The 21008-nt window shown below is 41.6% G+C and overlaps 2 protein-coding genes across 2 annotated transcripts; one reads left to right on the forward strand and one right to left on the reverse strand.

Annotated features, from left to right (window-relative positions):
* Positions 1 to 204: 204 nt before the first annotated feature.
* gdap1l1 (ganglioside induced differentiation associated protein 1-like 1) lies at positions 205 to 10177 on the forward strand (the record flags this gene model as incomplete). The annotated part of the gene is made up of 6 exons (XM_080533283.1): positions 205 to 384; positions 4013 to 4205; positions 6758 to 6931; positions 8401 to 8495; positions 9558 to 9672; positions 9834 to 10177. The coding sequence occupies 6 exons, from the start codon at positions 205 to 207 to the stop codon at positions 10175 to 10177; spliced, it is 1101 nt and encodes a 366-aa protein (XP_080389409.1).
* A 2642-nt stretch (positions 10178 to 12819) lies between these two features.
* Positions 12820 to 15786, reverse strand: fitm2 (fat storage inducing transmembrane protein 2; the record flags this gene model as incomplete). The annotated part of the gene is made up of 2 exons (XM_080534391.1): positions 12820 to 14576; positions 15605 to 15786. The coding sequence occupies 2 exons, from the start codon at positions 15784 to 15786 to the stop codon at positions 13985 to 13987; spliced, it is 774 nt and encodes a 257-aa protein (XP_080390517.1). The 3' UTR covers positions 12820 to 13984.
* Positions 15787 to 21008: the final 5222 nt, after the last annotated feature.

Below are 21008 nucleotides of genomic sequence, written 5' to 3' on the forward strand. Positions count from 1 at the left end.
CAATGTAAACGACCGTAATTTCAATCGAAATAGATTTCAGCACTGGAGCTGTCCACTATGCTGCGCCCGACGCGTTGAATCGATGATGCTCTGTTCGTGGTGCTGAAATCCTTTACGCTCTCTTCTCTCTATCTCTCCCTTTCTGTCCCTCCCTCCATCTCTCTCCCTCCCTGGTCCGCTCGCACAGGCACAAAACCCGCTGTCATGGCGTCTTCCAACAATGTTACCCCCACCAACTGTAGCTGGTGGCCCATTTCAGCCATGGATGAGGACGGCAAAATACCAGACGGAGAGGAAAGTGAACAACCAGTTGTAGAACTGAAACCCTTCTCTAAAGACAGGCTAGTCTTGTACCATTGGACGCAGTCCTTCAGCTCTCAAAAGGTAAAACACAGCGTGAAAAATGGAGGTAGTACCTGCCTTTTCCATGTCATTATTCTATCAAGGAGCTTATGATAATAATAATTTCATGTTATTATATTGTATTATGTTCATGACAAAAATAATTGAACCCAGGTAATGTTTTTCATTTAAGACATATCGAAACCGCTGCAGCATGTGGGGGAAATTGCCTCGACATTGGTTACGAGATATTGGTGGTTTGGTGATCAATATATTGTCTCATGTATTTCGATGGATGAATCAGCTGGAAGAAGATGTCTCACGACGTTGCTCTTTTCGACAGGCTTCATCCGCGGAGGAATTACTCTTCTTCTTTGTGGTCCGATACTTGACTAAATTATTGATTGAAAATGAGGTATCTCTGTGCACAACAAACGACAGGAAAGCATTTTCCCTCTCCGTGCCTTTATTTCAATTGGGCTGATATTCTCAAAAAATGACACATTTTGTCATTTCTGTTGTAGTAGGTTCGTATGAAAGGCTAACATTTGGCTTTTTGATACAAAAGAGATATTACACTCAAATTAGGAAATGAACCTATAGATAGTGCCTGCAGGTTGGAGATATCCAAACCTTGACGATCTTTTGGGCAGACTCACCCTGAAGCTCGGACTTGAGAGATACCTGCATGATAAGAGAGATATACATCAAAAGATTACAGGCAATCAAACACCTGTGGTTAACAACAGTTTTTGTGTTAACAGTTTAACCACATGTCAAAGTTTGAGGTTGCTTCAGTCATTCCCTATTATAATGCTTTATTTATTAAGCTTTAGACAAATCTCTTTTTGATCTCAGTCTGCCTTATCTCTATAGGTATGCTTATAAATGCAACCTATTATGTTTTATCAGTTCAATAGCTTTGTATGTGTTCCAATTTGTTTTATTCTTATATATTTACAGCAAGCCTTGAGGGATACTGAAAAGGCTAAAGAGACTAAAGGACTGAATCGATACTATTTTGTTGTAATATTAAAAACAGATTTGTGGCATGGGGAGACCAGACTCGATCATCACTTTACAGTTCATAGGAAATATAGTGAATGACTAAATCTAATGAAATATCATGCTAACATCATGGGACATTGGTTGGCCTTCCCCAAGACAATCTTTTCCACTCCTTATTCCACTCTCCATGTTACATTATATATGAATATAGTAATATACTGCACATAATGAAATATCATGCAGACGACATTGTGGGTTAGTGCTATGTGCCTTAGCAGCTGCTTACATTGTGCTCAGCTAGCCTTACTCCACTCCCCATGTGGCAAATATCAGGGGTTTAGACCTAGCCTGTCAACCATTAGCTATTGGCTAGCAGCCACTCTCCAGTTTGAGGCTGAGCTGCTGATCTGTGCTGTTGTCACTCAGTAGAAGAGTAAATACCAGGCTCATTGTCATGTGTTCATGCCAATACAGGATTCACAGCAGTCCAATTACTTCACCTAGAACTGGGCGACATCTTTATGCTGTGCTATCTTTATACAGTATATATACATACAGTATGTAATTATCATTGGTTAAATTATAGGATTGTTTTTATTTTTTCTCCTCACTTTATGTAAGTATTACTGGTAGTTAGGGCATACGATGAGACAACATTGATTAAGTCGGGATAAGAATTGAGAAGATACTGTACTATACAATCACCCTGTGATACAGTCAGTAAGTCAGCCATAGGAGGGCTCTTTCTTGACCTCTATGTCTTCTCTGGCTTTGATTTTGATAAGACGTATCATCAAACATTGAAGATATCAAATATCTGTACTGCAGTATTTATAGTACTATTGTTTTTAGCATAAGTTGAATGGATCATGTTTAACCTTGTCCTTTCATCACCCGTACAGTATCTATATAATGTACTTACAAGGCCTATAGACAGGGACATTTGTGTGTGTTTTGTATCTGTCTATGCATTTCCCTGTCCATGATTTTAATTCATATGAACCTTTTGAAACGACTTAGGCGGTTACTAAGGATGATGGCTAAGATGATGTATCCTATCCTGAAGAGATGCTCTCAATTTCATCAGACAGGCAGATCTTTAATTGCTGGGAAATCTTAATTCTCCAACCCACAACCTGAATCCATAATGTCTGATGCACTGGGCAGTGAATTTTAAGCAGCTTTCAAAATACAGGAAATGGTTGTGTCATTGCGTTAACCTTTACAAAGCAGTTTTTTCTTGCTATCTTTACAAAGCATTATGACATAAATTTCCCCTCCAGCATCGTGTCTTAAGGCAGCTCCTTCGAACTCTGGCACGACTGATATAACTGATGAATTGTGCTCTCAAAAGGAATGGCGTAGAAATAGTGTGATACCTAAAAATGACAACACGATTGCAATCCGCTTGAAGATCGATACTCTGCTGTCACTGCCGGCCTGCAGCTCATTAGAGATTTACACCTTCACCATCCTGGTTACCACCGTGCCCGAGAGAGAGAGAGACACTCTGCCAGCAATCAGACGGCTGTGATAGAGAGAGTTAGAATGATTATTCATTCATTTTAATTCTATGGCTACTCCACGTCCAGCTGTACTGTAAGCCTGCCCTACTATGTCAAGGTGCCAGTTATGGTCATCAGTGCTAGACTGATAGAGTCATCATTGAAATGTGAAAGATAACTTTATAAGCAAAATAATGAAACAGAGTGTCATTGGAACGTACAGCATATTCATCATTCAATGTTGTCCACCTTCAGTCCCATTGACAAGTGGACTACTTTGGTACAGTATCATTGGCAATGTATCCTGTGGTAACGTTTAGGTTTCAGTTTGTTATAGATACTTAGTGCTCTTTAATGAATCACACTCTTTTTCAGTGCCTCAAATTGTGTCTGTTTGTTTTGCAAAACGATATCATTTAAGTTAAGCTATACAGTAGCTATAAGCTCCCTATCTACTGCAGAGCAGATGCAATAATGACTTCCTTGGAGTACTTATTAATTCTGTACACTCACATTTAATCTCTATTTCATTACATTTGTTTGGCTGTGTAAAACAAACGTCCTCTTTCCTCCTGGTCTCCTCATGGCTACCTCACTTGCCTCAGTGTCATCTTCCTTTGTTAATCTCATTTCTACTAATAGCTCTCGATAGGCCTTGGTTTGCCTTTTTATACCCGCTGTAAACAATTCCTGGCTGCCTCACATAAGCAGTTTTTGTTCAAACTTTAGCACAATAAATCATAATGTTGTCAATGGACTGTGAACACAAGGGAGTTGTGCCTATTTACACAATATTTGTGATGCCTTTTACCTACCCTTGTTCCTGCCTGTCAGTACAGTGGTAACTGTCATGTATTGTAAGCTGTGGTCTGAACTCTTTGAGGTGTTTTCTGTTGATCCAGATCATTCTGTCAGTAGTAACTCTAGAGTGTACTGTAGAACCTGACACTACAGAGCCGAATCGAGCTGAGCCGAGGTGAGCTGTACTGGGCTGACCTGGTTACACTACCACCACAGTTGCTGGAACTATGTTGCTACAACTAAATATCCAGGACAGCACAGTATGGTTATGTCGACCTTGACGTTTTTAATGCCCCTAGGTTTCCTGTTGTACGGTACAGTAGGCTGATGTCGGTGAGTGTCTCCTGTTTCCCCAGGTACGTCTGGTCATCAACGAGAAGGGTCTGCTGTGTGACGAGAGGGACGTGAGCATGCCTCTGCAGGAACACAAGGAGCCCTGGTTCATGAGGCTCAACCTGGGCGAGGAGGTGCCCGTCTTCATCCACGGAGACACCATCGTCAGCGACTACAACCAGATCATAGAATACCTAGAGACAAACTTTACGGGAGGTACTCGATCGCTTTTCAGACTAACATATTCTCTTCTTCTTCATCACTGACTGAATAACAATCCGCATGCAAATAGGCTACGAGACTGCTTTCACGCTACCGTGCTGCTTTTCAGACTTCTTTGATATTCATGACTGCATAGCAATGCATGAACGAATAATGGTTCTATGATAACAATCATCATGCAAATAGGTTAAGATACTGTAGCTGTTTTCAGGGCAGTGAACTATAATTCAATCCCAGTTCTGTCAACTGTGTTCTGTGTATCATGTTTCTCTGTGTACGCATGTATTGTTGTCCAATGGGATCATTTGCAGCGGTATGGGCCGTTATGCAATGTCCCGCAAGGATGGATCCAGGAAGACCCCGCAGGGATATTGAGCATCACCAATAGATGAAGGAAGGACTTCCTCTAGGGTTAGAGACACTTTAGGCTCACTCTTCCGTGACATAAAAGCGGGATGCAGCAGCCATCTACTGATTTCCGTGGCTATCGATATGCTCCAATGGCTGCTCAATACACAAATCCTTCTAATGTGGGAGAGAATCAACATGGCGTTGATGCCTACTTCCTACTCAAACCCATTTATTACACACCCACATACTCATTTTGAATGATGATACAAACATTTTATTGGGTTCTTTTTTTTTTATGGCTTATAACGTTCCATATGGTCGTAGTTGTGAATACAATTTGGGAGAAGCCTATGCTCAGAGCAGGCTAGGGAGTTGATATTGACTTACTGATTCAACAGTATACAAACTGTACGTGTCAGGCTATCTAATATCCCCTCATCCATGGAGGCTCCATATGCTTGTTTTAAGAATGGAACCTCGCTCCTGCTAAGCAGATGTGGAGTCGTTCCGCAGCTTGATTTACAGATAGGGGTTGTCTCTGTGTTTCATTTAGAATGAATCATGACAATGTGGGCCAGGGCTGAGATGCTGAGATGGAGCCGCAAAAGGCATTTTAGACCAGAGCAGCAGAACGGCAAAACCTGTTGTTAGTGCTAGCTCCATCTATACTCTAAAACGTGTTGTTAGTGCTAGCTCCATCTATACTCTAAAACATGTTGTTAGTGCTAGCTCCATCTATACTCTAAAACCTGTTGTTAGTGCTAGCTCCATCTATACTCTAAAACCTGTTGTTAGTGCTAGCTTCATCTATACTAATGTGTTGTTAGTGCTAGCTTCATCTATACTAAAACGTGTTGTTAGTGCTAGCTTCATCTATACTAAAACCTGTTGTTAGTGCTAGCTTCATCTATACTCTAAAACCTGTTGTTAGTGCTAGCTCCATCTATACTCTAAAACCTGTTGTTAGTGGCGCTAGCTTCATCTATACTAAAACCTGTTGTTAGTCGTGCTAGCTTCATCTATACTAAAACCTGTTGTTAGTGGCGCTAGCTTCATCTATACTAAAACCTGTTGTTAGTCGCGCTAGCTTCTTCTATACTAAAACCTGTTGTTAGTCGTGCTAGCTTCTTCTATACTAAAACCTGTTGTTAGTCGTGCTAGCTTCATCTATACTCTAGCAGAGATGTAGTGTAGCAGGGTCATATGAAAGACCTTGCCATATCATTATGAATCTTTTATATGGCTGTTTAGAGAAAAGCCCTAGGAGTTCTCCAAGGATATATTGGATAGCTTTGGTACAGTGTATTGCTGGCAGTATTCTATCCCCGCATTCGTCAACCTTCAACTTGGAGATGCAGTGCTTTGTGTCTGAGTCAGGCCATGCCCAGCCCAGTTTGTCCTCTGTAGTGTGTGTGTATGTGTGTTTGTGTGTGTGTGTGTGTGTGTGTGTGTATGTGTGTGTGTGTGTGTGTGTGTGTGTGTGCGCGTGAGTGCATGTGTGTACTCGATGGGTGCACGCGAGTGTGTGCGTGTGTGTGCATACTAAATGGGTGTGAGTTCAGTGTACGTGCTTAGCGCTTCGCGCTGAGGGCGGACTTAACGAGGAGCCTGCTCTGATATTCACACGCCCGTGCTGCGGTAGACCTGCTCCAGGGCCACTGCCACGGCCGTGCCCCTGCCCAGGTTGGCCTGGGGGATGATTAGTCAGCAGTCTGGACCGCTGCCAGACGCAGCTCCGCCCTGGGCCTCAGTGAGCCTGAACGACAGAGTGCAGAACATCCCTGTCCCTCCTGTGTCCTCATCAGCCTGCTCTCTCTCTCTCTACCTCTGATCTAGCCCCTCCCCAGCCCTCTCCATACTTCTGACACTGGCTCTCTGGGTTCTCATCTAAAAGCAAAACGCTTGTGCTATTTGGGGGGAGGGGGGAAGCTGTGTGAACGGCACATGTATCAAGGGAAGGCTGGTGGATGTGGAAATCAGAGGTAGGGCTCATTGTAATGCATGGAATGGAATGAGAAATTGTTTGACTCCCGTATTCTGGTCGGATGTGGGCCGCGAAACACTTGTGAGACTTTCAAGAGGGCTTTGAGTCCCGAAAAGGTTGGGAACAGTATCTGAAAGCAGAGGTCGGGCCTATAGTCTGTTAACATCCACTGTACTGTATGTCTGTGTTAAATGTGGGTCTCTGGCTTTAGAAACGGTGGCCCAGCTGATCCCTGATGCTGGCTCGTCTCTCCATGAGCGCGTGCAGCAGTACCGTGAGCTGCTGGACGGCCTGCCCATGGACGCGTACACCCATGGATGTATCCTCCACCCTGAGCTCACCACCGACTCCATGATCCCAAAGTACGCCACCGCTGAAATACGTAGTAAGTGAAGTCAGATTTCAGTGTCCTTTCTGAGAGGATACCGTTTCACAATTTGACAGGAAATATATCTGCAGCAGAACAGTATATAACACAGTAATATAATATTGTCCACAAAGTTCTTTAAAACAACGTGAATTGATGGTAACAGCTGCAATTTCTCAAAGCTTAACTGAACTGAAAACAGACATTATAATGCTTAACTTTACATCTATCTCACACCATTTTCATGATAATACTTCACTTAACCAAATGATGTTGTCTCAGTGTCACTTAACACTCCCCCTAATTAGACTACTGTCTAAGTTGACCCTCTCCAGCAAGACGTATTCGAGTCTGAACTGAATTGCTCCTCGATTGCACAATGGACTTGTCATTTAAATCAAGGGGAAAGGCCTAGTCCAGCCAAAACCCTGCAGTACAATAAATGAGCCCGGCAACCCCTAGGCCCTCTGTGATATCTGTTAAATCAAACTGATGTCTTATTAACTGGAAGTGGATGATGTTTATGTTTAATCAGCATCATTCATGTTTTTAATATACAATCATTTATTTACCTCCCACCTCTCTGTATAATATTATTTACAAACAGGAAAAATACTGTTGGCACCCACTCTTTCAGAGGACACTGTGAACAATCCAATTTAGCCTTTGCACTACTGCTGGTTTGCACACCCCTGGTAAATGTGAACACTCTTTACCCTTTGCACTAGTGCTGTTTACAATACTACCTTTGCACATACTGTATCATTGCACATTGCACATACCTCTTTGATATAGCCTCTTTTATTCATCTGTATTACATACTGTACATAAGCTACCTTAACTGTACATAGCTCATAACTGTATATACCTCCAAACTACCGTACTTGCCATACTGTAGCTATCATATATCATGTTTTAATATCACTATTTGCACTTCTGGTTAGATGATAAACTGCATTTCGTTGTCTGTTACTTATGTATGTTGTCTGGTACTCTAATGACAATAAAGTTGAACGTAACATAGAAATAATAGGATTGTGGAGACCTATTGTGTAGGTCTACAATATAGACATTTCAATAAAAGAAATGAGAGAATAACATAATATAAGGGCTGGCTTATTAAAAGCAAGGCTAAAGAAAAGTCTTCAGCTGATTTTTTAAAAGAGCCAAATGTTTTATTTTAAATGGGGAATTGCTCAAATGGAAGTTTCTGAGCTACAACCAACACATTGACTATACCTCCCCCTGAAAAACGTGTGTAGTCCATGTATAGTCTGGACTACTTGTGTTTCTGTCCCCGGGACACTTGACCAACACTCTTTCTGTCCCCGGGACATTTGACCAACACTGTTTCTGTCCTCTGGACATTTGACCAACACTGTTTCTGTGTTCAGGACATTTGACCAACACTGTTTCTGTCCTCAGGACATTTGACCAACACTGTTTCTGTGTTCAGGACATTTGACCAACACTGTTTCTGTCCTCAGGACACTTGACCAACGCTGCGACTGAGCTGATGAAGCTGGATCACGAGGAGCCTCAGTTGACAGAGCCGTACCTCTCCAAGCAGAAGAAGCTGATGGTGAGAGACTGGAGCTAGAAATTGCCCCTTGATACTGATACTGGGTCAGATATTATTTCATACCCTGTTTACTGTTAGGATTGGAGCAATCTGATCCCAGGTCTGTGTTCTGTGCACCTTTTCTGTCAAGCCAGCACATAACCCCCACACCACTACACCAGCACATAACCCCCACACCACTACACCAGCACATAACCCCCACACCACTACACCAGCTTCACATAACCCCCACACCACTACACCAGCACATAACCCCCACACCACTACACCAGCACATAACCCCCACACCACTACACCAGCACATAACCCCCACACCACTACACCAGCTGGGAAAAGAGACAAACAATACAAACAATACAAACAATTGCCATTGTTCTCTTATCAGTCATACTTAACATTGATTTTGTGTGTGTGTGTGTGCATGTGTGTGCATGCGTCTGTGTGTGTGTGTGTGTGTGTGTGTGTGTGTGTGCGTGTGAGAGAGAGAAAGAGAGGAAATTAACCTACTGTATGTGCAGGTATGTACGGTATCTTATGATTTCATTAAATGAGCCTGGTCTCACCAGAACTTTAAGATACAATACTGGGCCTATGTACTTACATAAACATGTCACACACAGAAACTGTAACCAGGAGGGAGCTGCATGTGTCCTTGAACAAGGCACTTAAACCCTAATTTCTCCTGGAGTGCTAACTATGGCTGACCCTGGGCCTAGAGCAAAAAAAATACCACGTTCCAACAATTTGATTTTTTCAGTCTGATGTAGGGTTGATATTGCAAAATTACCTCCAGTGCTCATGTCAGTGTCCATGCAGATAGGCCTGTATCGACCCACAATGTATCAGCAGAAATAGCTGCAACTGCCCTGGGCTAACCTTGCTAAAGGAATAAGTTCCTTGTAAGACCTTGCTAAAACAACCTCTTCGAGGGCTTGACTTGGCGTTTTGCTGAAATCTATAGGAGATCTATGTCTCTTTTGGTACAACCCTTGCTTTGAGAAGACATAGATACAATAGATATTGGTTTTGCATTAGTGTTATATGATTGTATTGCATTCACAGGCAAAAATCTTGGACCACGACAATGTGAACTACCTGAAGAAGATCCTAGGGGAGTTAGCCATGGTTCTAGACCAGGTGGAGGCCGAACTGGAGAAGAGGAAACTGGAGTATCAAGGTAAGGACAGGTTATTATATTATTATCTTATTATGTTTAATCCTTTTCCTGTTACAGTGTGTATCAAGGTTAATTCCTTAGATTGTCATTGTATGACGTTATCATTATCGATCTATGTTTTATACTGCTGGGCAAAGAGTGTTTTATTTTTCCTTCGGCAGGTCAGAAGTGTGAGTTATGGCTTTGTGGACCTGAATTTACACTAGCTGACGTCTGCCTGGGAGCAACGTTGCACAGGCTCAAGTTCTTGGGACTCTCAAAGAAATACTGGGAGGATGGCAGTCGACCCAACCTCCAGTCCTTTTTCGAGCGAGTGCAAAAACGCTACGCTTTCCGCAAGGTCTTGGGCGACATCCACACGACACTCCTGTCGGCAGTTCTACCCAACGCATTCCGAATGGTCAAAAAGAAACCGCCATCCTTCTTCGGGGCTTCTTTCCTCATGGGCTCCCTCGGTGGGATGGGGTACTTTGCCTACTGGTTTTTAAAAAAGAAATATATGTAGTGAATGCCCTGTTGTTGTGTTAAATGTCTGTGTATTTGTGTGACGTTTCAACTTTTCTGTAATGTTTTACGACAGCAGGAAAATATGAATCTATATAGAGAACACACTATTACTTATCTGGGTAAACAAAGAATATAAGAACATTCCATAACAATGGAATTCTTGACAGCACATTTTTCTGGTCGATCAAATGCCTTCATCTCTTTCATTTCTGGCTCCCTTCAATTCTCTGTCAACTCCTTACTTTCCCATTGTCTTATTTTGGAGGCATGCGTTAGGTCCAGTTATAATTGAGTGGGAAGAAAATTCTATTTTTTTTTCTTATTACCATGGTGACCTACACAAGAGAGAACCAGACAGAATGTTTTGCGATTGCATCACTGCACCCAGAGTGGGGCTCATTAATTCACCAAGCATGTCACAATACTGTCACAATACTGTTGCAGTACTTTTTCATAGTTTTGGCGTTCACCTACTGCCCTTCACTCCTCTTTTGATGAACACTTTAAGACAATTACTGTGCTGCCAGAAACTGCCAGATGAGGTGAAGGAGATAATGTATAAACATTCAAATCAACACACTTCTTTGAGAGCACCTTAGATACATGGTACACATACACTCCACTCCATAGACTCACTGATAGAATGTGATTCTCACAACAATCCTATGATGACTTAACACTATTTTTAGCTGACTGGACATTACAGGGCTCTTGAGTTGACTGTGGAGAGGTAGCAGAAGTTGAAAAAGAAAAAGGACAGATAGAATGAAGAACTACAGTACTAGGGTAAATATCCAACAAAGAACCAGTCACTGGCTCTATAGGGACTATGGAATTATACAATTATACAATGCTTAGTTATTCACCACAAATACTGTATCACATGAATGGTTGGCATAGTTGGTTTGTTTCCAGGAACTGATACCAGCCCTGCAAGTGAGAGTGCAACGCTTTTTGTCTTTGTTTCCATGACCAGACTTGGTGAGTCCAGGCTGACTAGTTCAGAAAGCCTGGGGAAATCCTTTGCTGAAAGTAGTTACACAGGGGTGGAAACACACCATGATACTAGTCAAATACCTTGCTTGGCAGGATCTCCAAAAAAACAGAATTCTATTTTTCCTTCAGTTATTATAGGCAAAAACTCAGCATAACCAGTAATGTACACATTGTAACACTACTATACTATACAGTACTTACACTATAATGTACCCCTCTGTCCAGGAGTATAACGCATAACAATCACTTATTAGCAAGGAAACTTACAAGGATTTATTTATTCTAATTCAAATTGGGTCTCAGACCACAAACAACATACTGTAACATTCCTCTTATTTCATCACTAGGGGATAAGATTCAAGGCAGAGAGCTATCAACTGTTACCACAGAAACAGAGTGAACTGAGCATCTCTGAAAATGGTTGTTAAGGTAAAAAGAAAAACAGTGATGTGTTTCTTTAATTGACTGCATGGTTGATCAATGCTGGGTGGGTGAAGGATGTTTAACCAAAGACGATGATCAATGTTTTGTGTCTGTCAACTGTAGGATATCATAGAAGGTTCTGTTCCATTACTGCTCCTCATCAAGAAACTGTTGAAATGATTGGATGTGCTACTAAAGGGCTCTGCACACAGCGTGCGATTTCTGTTGCGCGTCAACGTTCCATTTTGAAGTTTGAATGGAAGTCTATGAGAACATCGCATTTACCCACACACGGCCCCGATTTTAATCGCACGGCGAACATTCGATTCCATTCATTTGACAGTGCGACAAAACTCGCACGCCGTGTGCTTTGTCCCATTCAAAATGAATGGAATCGAATGTTCGCCGTGCGATTAAAATCGGGGCCGTGTGTGGGTAAATGCGATGTTCTCATAGACTTCCATTCAAACTTCAAAATGGAACGTTGATGCGCAACAGAAATCGCACGCTGTGTGCAGAGCCCTTAAGAATTGGAAGTTGAGAAGTTACTGCTGATCATGTTGTGTGGGTTTCATAGCGGCCCAATATACACATACACCTTTTAAATCTATGCCTCACAAGATGTTGAGCTGTGCTCTTTTGATTCCAGAAGTATGCAAACACAATAATCTTGAAATGCCATAGGTTTGACAAAATATTTGTGTTTTCGAATTGAGACATTTTTGAAAGTTGAAAGTAAGCATAGGGGCACATCAGAGAGTTAATTGATATACATTATTACTTGTGATTGTTAGCCATATAGAATTAACCAAGTGTGTGTGTGTGTGTGTGTGTGTGTGTCCACATTCCACTCAATACTTTTGTTTTCTTTATGTAGAATTGGATCCTGGGACTTTCACTGATACATGTAACACTGAGTGTAATGTCAGAGACAAGGGAGAAATCACACTTCATGACCAGCCTACCATTGTCAGTGCTTGTATATTTTGGATTATAACAAGCGCCGTTGTTACCATTACTTCACTGCTACCTTTAACGGAAAACATTATCCCGGCTGATTAGGTCTGTATACCATGGCTCGCACAATATCAAGGTAATGAATTCAAAAGTGGAGAATCCTAGTTGTTATTTGTGGCCATTCAATTTCACAATAGTATTTTTTTATTTTTTACTTTTTATTTTTATATTTATATTTAGAAATATGCATTTATTTATGGTGCTTTGTATGATGTCTGTTCATAAGCCTTAATTTATTCAGTTGCCATCAATGAAAAATAAATGAAAAATTGCAGATAGTTACTTTGACCCTTTCATATCAAGTTAATAGAATGCAAATCTCCTGAAAAGTACAGAAATCAATACATTCAATTGAATGGGAGTGTCCAAACTTTTGACTGGTACTGTATAGTAAGGCCATATAGTTAGGATAATCGTGTGCGTGTACATGTGTGTGTGTATAAAATGATCGTACACATGCAAATGATCGCATCTAGGTAGTGTTGTGAACAAACAGCTTTAAAAGGGGACTCAAACAATCTGGGATTCAATAATAAAGCATTCTCCTTGCCACTTTTTTGGTAAATGGCTAAGGGATGGTGTTGGAGAAATGTATCCACTCTCAAATGTACAACAGGTAGGTCTATTGCAATTTCACCTATAACATGATTGACAGATGCTGAAAAAAGTACAGAATTACATTAACTGTCCTAATATATACGGTAGCAGCTAGTCTAGATTTTTATTTTGGTAAGTTGTTACAATAACAATGGTTGGCAAAGCACTATGTTACCCAACATAAACATTCTAAAGTGTTCGCTGCTAAATTTGATTCAAGACCTAAAAACAGATTAAAAATGGACTGTATTGGCACACGCAGCAAAACCAATATTCTAAGGTAACAATGAAAGAAAAACACTATAGGACGAATCAGTATGGACATTGGACACACTGAGCAGAACCCAGAACCCAGCTGAGCTGTATTGTGCTGACCTAGTTACACAGTCATCATAGTTAACTTAACATTGCTGGAAAGTAGAATGTGAAATGATAATATCAGAGCCAGCACAGTACAGTTCGGGTCGGGCCTGTGGGGTGTAAAGCCCTGATAGAACTGGACGTCAGCGCCGTGCACTGCATTTATCTCGGATTACATGGTGTCATTTTAGGAACACCAGCTGCCAACCGCCACATAGGGACTGCAAATCAATCCCCACCCTACAAAATGACCTTTCTGTAGGAAAGAAAACTTTAAATAGCATGGACCGGTGAACTTGGACCCAGAGGAGAAACATGTCAATGTTTTCTAACTTTAGAGTATTGACTGAGCATGGCTGGTTATAGAGTTACAATGTTGTGGCTTGTGTCGTGGGTCAGTATGTTTACACATTTATGCACGCTGTTTCTGCTCTTTGGGCTGTGGTGGGAGCCCAGGCGAGAGGGGCTTTAGGTACCACACCCCATACGTAAGATACCACCCCAGTATTCCACAACAGGTCCCGAGCAACTTATGAGATATGTCATGAAAGTACACAGAGGTACAGGCAAACATCCATATCCAAATGATCACTATACAGTTAAGCGCCAGATAGAGTACATCAAGGATTGTGTTCGCGGGGGCACCAGCTCTCTTCAGGTAAGGTGTCATCTCCTCTGCAATGATGAGGGCCGAGTACGACAGGATGAAGGAGTGTCCTGAGATGTCGTAGCCATGCCAAAGGAGACCGGCCTTCCTGCACGTTGCCTTGGAAGTGAAGTCTTGGAGAATGACATCCATGGACGCAGTCTCGAAGCACGATCCTGTGGCATCTTCAATGTAGAAGAAGGTCTCAGTGCAGGTGTACCAAATGGCCGTGGCCACGGCCAGTGAACTCAGTCTACGGCACAAGAAGGTCACACTCTTGTTTATTTGTGAGTTGGAGAGGATGATGAAGGGAGTCAACAGCAGCAAGGTCCATCCCCAGGAGATCTTCACAAAGTACCTGAAGGAGAACACAGGGAGAGGTCATGAAGATACTGTACTCATGTTACAGGTTATTGTCACAAGCAGTGTGACTATACTTAAGCCTATTTCTGGTGAATACAGTTTAACTTGTTACTATGAATGGATGTTTAGAGGCATTAGCTTAGCTAGTTGCACAACAGCAGGGGGGTATTCCATGAACGTTGCTAAAGGAAATCCAGGCTTATTTTTGTTAAATCTCACGAAATAAGCCTGGATTTTTCCTTCAGCAACGTTGATGGAATACCCCCCAGGTTGACTTGAGGCATTTTGATCTTTAGAGGCAAAGCTGGCTGACAGAATGAATTCTGACACGTCACCTTGCTGGACACAACCTTATTGCAATACTTCAAGGTTCAAAGTTTCTTTATTACTAGGCTATTGCTTAACTGGCCACCACTATAATGAATGAATGGACTTTATTGTCATTGCTACAGTAATTTGCTAGTTACTCTGCATTGAAGTGACATCTAGACTGCTCACATAGCAAGTCAAAGTTCGGTGGGACAAAGGAAATCTATTTAGTAGAACATCTAATGGCCGGAGCTTATAGAGGAGGTGCTGAAAAGTACCAATTTTCCTGACTATAGCCCTAACTAACGGGACAGGGTATGCTTGTTCACAATTTCGACTTTCAATTGTTTACTATAGCACTCCACCCCCCCCCTGTGTTTGATCACACTGGGCCGGGAAAAAAGCATTTGGGCGGTTGGGCTGGATAAATAGCATTTAGGCGGTATCAAACTGTCAGCGCCTGAACGTTACAAATTGCGTGAATTTAAAACACACACACCCTAGTAGCTACATACAATGTGCATTTTTTTTTTTTTTTTTTTTTTTTTTACAAATACCAACAACAGACATACAGTTTAGGGGCAGGAGATGGGCACCTGCCCAATAGTAATTAGCGGTTTTCTGACAATATAGATAGGTTTTGGGCATAAATTGATCTAATAGCTGGGCTGATCTAGCTAGCAAGCAGGCTAGCCGGTTACCGTCAGTACTTACACGTTCAGAACATTTCTGCTGTGGCTGAAATATGTCTCCGGGACGAACTCTGTCTCTTTCAGAATAGACCCCACTACTGAGATACATAGGAAAAGCCAATGCAAGTTCTGACGAAAAAACGCTACATTCCAAAGTGCTACAAACTTGTTCACAATGACATGAAGGACATCTAGCCCTGCCATGTTGACATGCGGCCGCCTGCAAGAACAGTGACAGGAAGTCGGCAGGGTTGCCAGATGGGATTGACAATTCCAGCCTAACCACAGTTTAAAAACCTCTAAATCCTAGTGATGTTATTCACTAGGCTGGCCAGATAGATACACATACATAAAAAAAAAAAAAAAAAAAAAACGTTGCCTGTTCATGTACACAAGCAATCAATATTTTATTGTTCACATAAGCACATCTCTGTCCAGTTCCCACAATATAGCCTTGTTTTGCACTCTTTCCCTGTTCCACGAGCACATCCCAACACTGTGGCCCCTGTTATGAACATGTTGACCATCTATAGGCCTATCTACCCCAATTGTCACACAGCCATGTCCCACACATGCCTAAATGTCGTTCAGATTTGTATCTTTACATATCAGAAATGGACACAACATTTGCATTATTTATTTATTAATATATGTATTTATTATAGTCTACGAGAGACACACCAACATTTAAGACCGCATATATGGCAACATACACATCGACAGTTTGTCACAGAACCTTTAATGAACAAGACATCACAAAATGACGGTGGCCTTATTGTCACGTGACTGACGCAGAGGCCTGGAGGAGAAGCATCCATTATTATTTGTTATTATTCATTATTATTTATATCCATATACATATATTATATATATATATATAGTGTCTATGGGGGCGGGGTAAGAGAAAAGTGCTATACAAATAAAATAAAATAAAAAACAACAATGTATAAAAAATACAATGTAAATGTAAATGTAACCCAAATTAAAGACCAAATGTTGAATTCAAAAGGAACCCTTATGACTTAGTGATGTCATAATTAGCCTACACAGAGTTGCATTGTGATGTAAAATCGCGTCAGTACTTGGACCACCATGTAGACAGTGCTATTGGTTTAGTAGTAGAAATCAGCAATATGGTAAGATGATTAGTATTTTCTTTAACATTTGACCTGAATTTGAAGATAAAGATTGATCTATTTTAGGCAGAGGTCACATTGAAGAAGCTTGGTATTATAAAGTCCCAAATATCTTTTAGGATTTAATTCATCCACTAAATCAAAAAATATAGTCACTCATACTCAAATACAGTCAAATTTGAAGTTTGATCAAAGTTGTCTCTATCTTCACAGGATAAGCCAAATAAAGCAAAGAAAACTAAGAGAAAGAAGAAATCAACCAAAAAAGTTAACAATGTGAGTGCTAACTCTCCTGTGTCATATTCTATCTTCAACCTTTATTTAGCTAAATAATTAATATTGTGTGGCTCAAAGTCAGCTATATTCAGACCCTTACTATTGTGCCATGCACTCTTTTTAAACTCCTCCTACTGAGGAGGTAATTCAGGAATATGTATCTAGCTTCTGTCATCAGTATCTATCACAGGTTGATAGTGTAAGAACTCAGTCCAATAACAGCTGTGCAGGGTGTGTATTGTTGGACAAAGAGAGTCTACTGTGTGATGATTGACAGGGTGAATAGGACTGTGAAGAGCCTTCTTTGACTGAATACAGTTTAACAGAAAAGTTATTGTGCTCTTTGTCTGTTCCTGATACACGTGATCTATTCCTTTCTATCCTTTTAGTCTGAGACCAGATGCGACAACACACTTAGCGATGTCCTGAGTTTGCCCAGTCATGAAGGTAGCTAGAACAACATGTGTTCCCCTTCATTTTAACTGTGGTAATTGATGTACACCTTTTAAGAAACAAATGCTCTAATGTAGCACAATGTCTTTTTGAAGTGCTTTCAGATTTTGAGACGGTGGAGGATCTGCCACTTGATGAAGGTAAAGCTTCTCTAAGATGTTGGTGTGCATTCAAATACACAACTTAGCTGTTTTATATCTATAAGACTGTTTTATACAATGCAGTATGAATTTTGTTTTGGCACATTTGTCGATGAGGTATTGATTGAATTTTTTGATTGATTGAAAACCTTTATTGTCCCCAATGGGGAAATTTTGTTGTCAAACAGCTTAGTTAGGGCAGACAGAAAACATTCAATAATGTCAACAACTAAGGGCTAATGTCATAACAAAAAAACTACAATTGCACAAATACAGCATATGTCTTTTTAAAACACTACTTCTTCATTCCAGAGCCAAACAAGAAAAAGAAAAACACTAAAGAGAAGAAAAAGGAGGTCCAAGCTGTCTGTGCTGCCCCCTCCAGCCGTGGTAATGATGACCAGGCTGTGTCACCTTCCTGTAACAAGGAGCCTACCATGGGAAGAGGCAAGCTGGTTCTCAAGCCTCTGGTTCTCAAGCCTCTGGTTCTCAAGCCTCTGGTTCACAGGCTGTCATCCGTCCTTAAACTGGTATGGTCTCTATTGTCTCTCATTGTGTAAAATAATCACAATCAATGTGCTCTTAAGGATGCCCCATACAGATGTCAGACCTTTTGATAACATATACCTCTATCTCAGGACTTGGATAAGAATCAGAAAGAGGATTCTGAGACCTCTATTGCTGAGGAAATTGAGGACCAGCCCTATGCCTCCTCCAACCACAGTGCAGGTGATCAGGCTGCCTCCTCCGCCCAGAGCAAGAGAGTCTTGGAGACACCAGCTATGGGGGAGGACAAGTCCTGTACCAGTGAACAGGCATCCCTGAAACAACTGGTGAGAGTTACTCTGGATTGAGGATAATATGGATAATAATAATTGATTAGTTCATCTATAGTGTCTCAAGTCCCTTGTTATATTGTATGTATTGGTGACAAGTAGAGATGTGAATCAGAGAGTAGCCACTATGTTTACTATAGCTCTGTCATGTGATGTTTCTTCCCTAGGATTGTGATGAAGAGCGTAGAGAGGAGTCTCAGTTATCCGTTGCTGATGATATCAAGGAGCAAAAGAAGAAAAAGGAGGTCCAAGCTCTCCGCGCTGCCCCCTCCAGCCGTGGTAATGATGACCAGGCTGTGTCACCTTCCTGTAACAAGGAGCCTACCATGGGAAGAGGCAAGCTGGTTCTCAAGCCTCTGGTTCTCAAGCCTCTGGTTCACAGGCTGTCATCCGTCCTTAAACTGGTATGGTCTCTATTGTCTCTCATTGTGTAAAATAATCACAATCAATGTGCTCTTAAGGATGCCCCATACAGATGTCAGACCTTTTGATAACATATACCTCTATCTCAGGACTTGGATAAGAATCAGAAAGAGGATTCTGAGACCTCTATTGCTGAGGAAATTGAGGACCAGCCCTATGCCTCCTCCAACCACAGTGCAGGTGATCAGGCTGCCTCCTCCGCCCAGAGCAAGAGAGTCTTGGAGACACCAGCTATGGGGGAGGACAAGTCCTGTACCAGTGGACAGGCATCCCTGAAACAACTGGTGAGAGTTACTCTGGATTGAGGATAATATGGATAATAATAATTGATTAGTTCATCTATAGTGTCTCAAGTCCCTTGTTATATTGTATGTATTGGTGACAAGTAGAGATGTGAATCAGAGAGTAGCCACTATGTTTACTATGGCTCTGTCATGTGATGTTTCTTCCCTAGGATTGTGATGAAGAGCGTAGAGAGGAGTCTCAGTTATCCGTTGCTGATGATATCAAGGAGCAAAAGAAGAAAAAGGAGGTCCAAGCTCTCCGCGCTGCCCCCTCCAGCCGTGGTAATGATGACCAGGCTGTGTCACCTTCCTGTAACAAGGAGCCTACCATGGGAAGAGGCAAGCTGGTTCTCAAGCCTCTGGTTCTCAAGCCTCTGGTTCTCAAGCCTCTGGTTCACAGGCTGTCATCCGTCCTTAAACTGGTATGGTCTCTATTGTCTCTCATTGTGTAAAATAATCACAATCAATGTGCTCTTAAGGATGCCCCATACAGATGTTTTGATGGTTGATTGATTTTTTAAATTTATTTCAGTGTCATGCACCTACAATATGTGCCCAGTCAATACTAATGTTAGATACCTCTTCCCTAGGACTATGATGAGAAGCAGAAGGATGAGTCTTATTTTTCAGACTCCTTTTTTTCTGACCAGTCCTCAATCTCTGAGGACATCAAGAGCCAGTCTTCTGAGAAAAATGCCAAGCCCTCAAAGAGTGAAGAGTCATCTCCTCATAAACTGGTGATGTTTTATTCATAGTATAGTGACTCATTCAAAACTGTCATTTGTTTTAGTGGTGGGTGAAGATGCTCTAAGTCAGACCCTTTGATAACATATACCTCTATCTCAGGACTTGGATAAGAATCAGAAAGAGGATTCTGAGACCTCTATTGCTGAGGAAATTGAGGACCAGCCCTATGCCTCCTCCAACCACAGTGCAGGTGATCAGGCTGCCTCCTCCGCCCAGAGCAAGAGAGTCTTGGAGACACCAGCTATGGGGGAGGACAAGTCCTGTACCAGTGGACAGGCATCCCTGAAACAACTGGTGAGAGTTACTCTGGATTGAGGATAATATGGATAATAATAATTGATTAGTTCATCTATAGTGTCTCAAGTCCCTTGTTATATTGTATGTATTGGTGACAAGTAGAGATGTGAATCAGAGAGTAGCCACTATGTTTACTATGGCTCTGTCATGTGATGTTTCTTCCCTAGGATTGTGATGAAGAGCGTAGAGAGGAGTCTCAGTTATCCGTTGCTGATGATATCAAGGAGCAAAAGAAGAAAAAGGAGGTCCAAGCTCTCCGCGCTGCCCCCTCCAGCCGTGGTAATGATGACCAGGCTGTGTCACCTTCCTGTAACAAGGAGCCTACCATGGGAAGAGGCAAGCTGGTTCTCAAGCCTCTGGTTCTCAAGCCTCTGGTTCTCAAGCCTCTGGTTCACAGGCTGTCATCCGTCCTTAAACTGGTATGGTCTCTATTGTCTCTCATTGTGTAAAATAATCACAATCAATGTGCTCTTAAGGATGCCCCATACAGATGTTTTGATGGTTGATTGATTTTTTAAATTTATTTCAGTGTCATGCACCTACAATATGTGCCCAGTCAATACTAATGTTAGATACCTCTTCCCTAGGACTATGATGAGAAGCAGAAGGATGAGTCTTATTTTTCAGACTCCTTTTTTTCTGACCAGTCCTCAATCTCTGAGGACATCAAGAGCCAGTCTTCTGAGAAAAATGCCAAGCCCTCAAAGAGTGAAGAGTCATCTCCTCATAAACTGGTGATGTTTTATTCATAGTATAGTGACTCATTCAAAACTGTCATTTGTTTTAGTGGTGGGTGAAGATGCTCTAAGTCAGACCCTTTGATAACATATACCT

The sequence above is a fragment of the Nansenia antarctica genome, assembly GCF_963989245.1.
Source record: "Nansenia antarctica genome assembly, chromosome: 6".
Lineage (NCBI taxonomy): Eukaryota > Metazoa > Chordata > Actinopteri > Argentiniformes > Microstomatidae > Nansenia > Nansenia antarctica.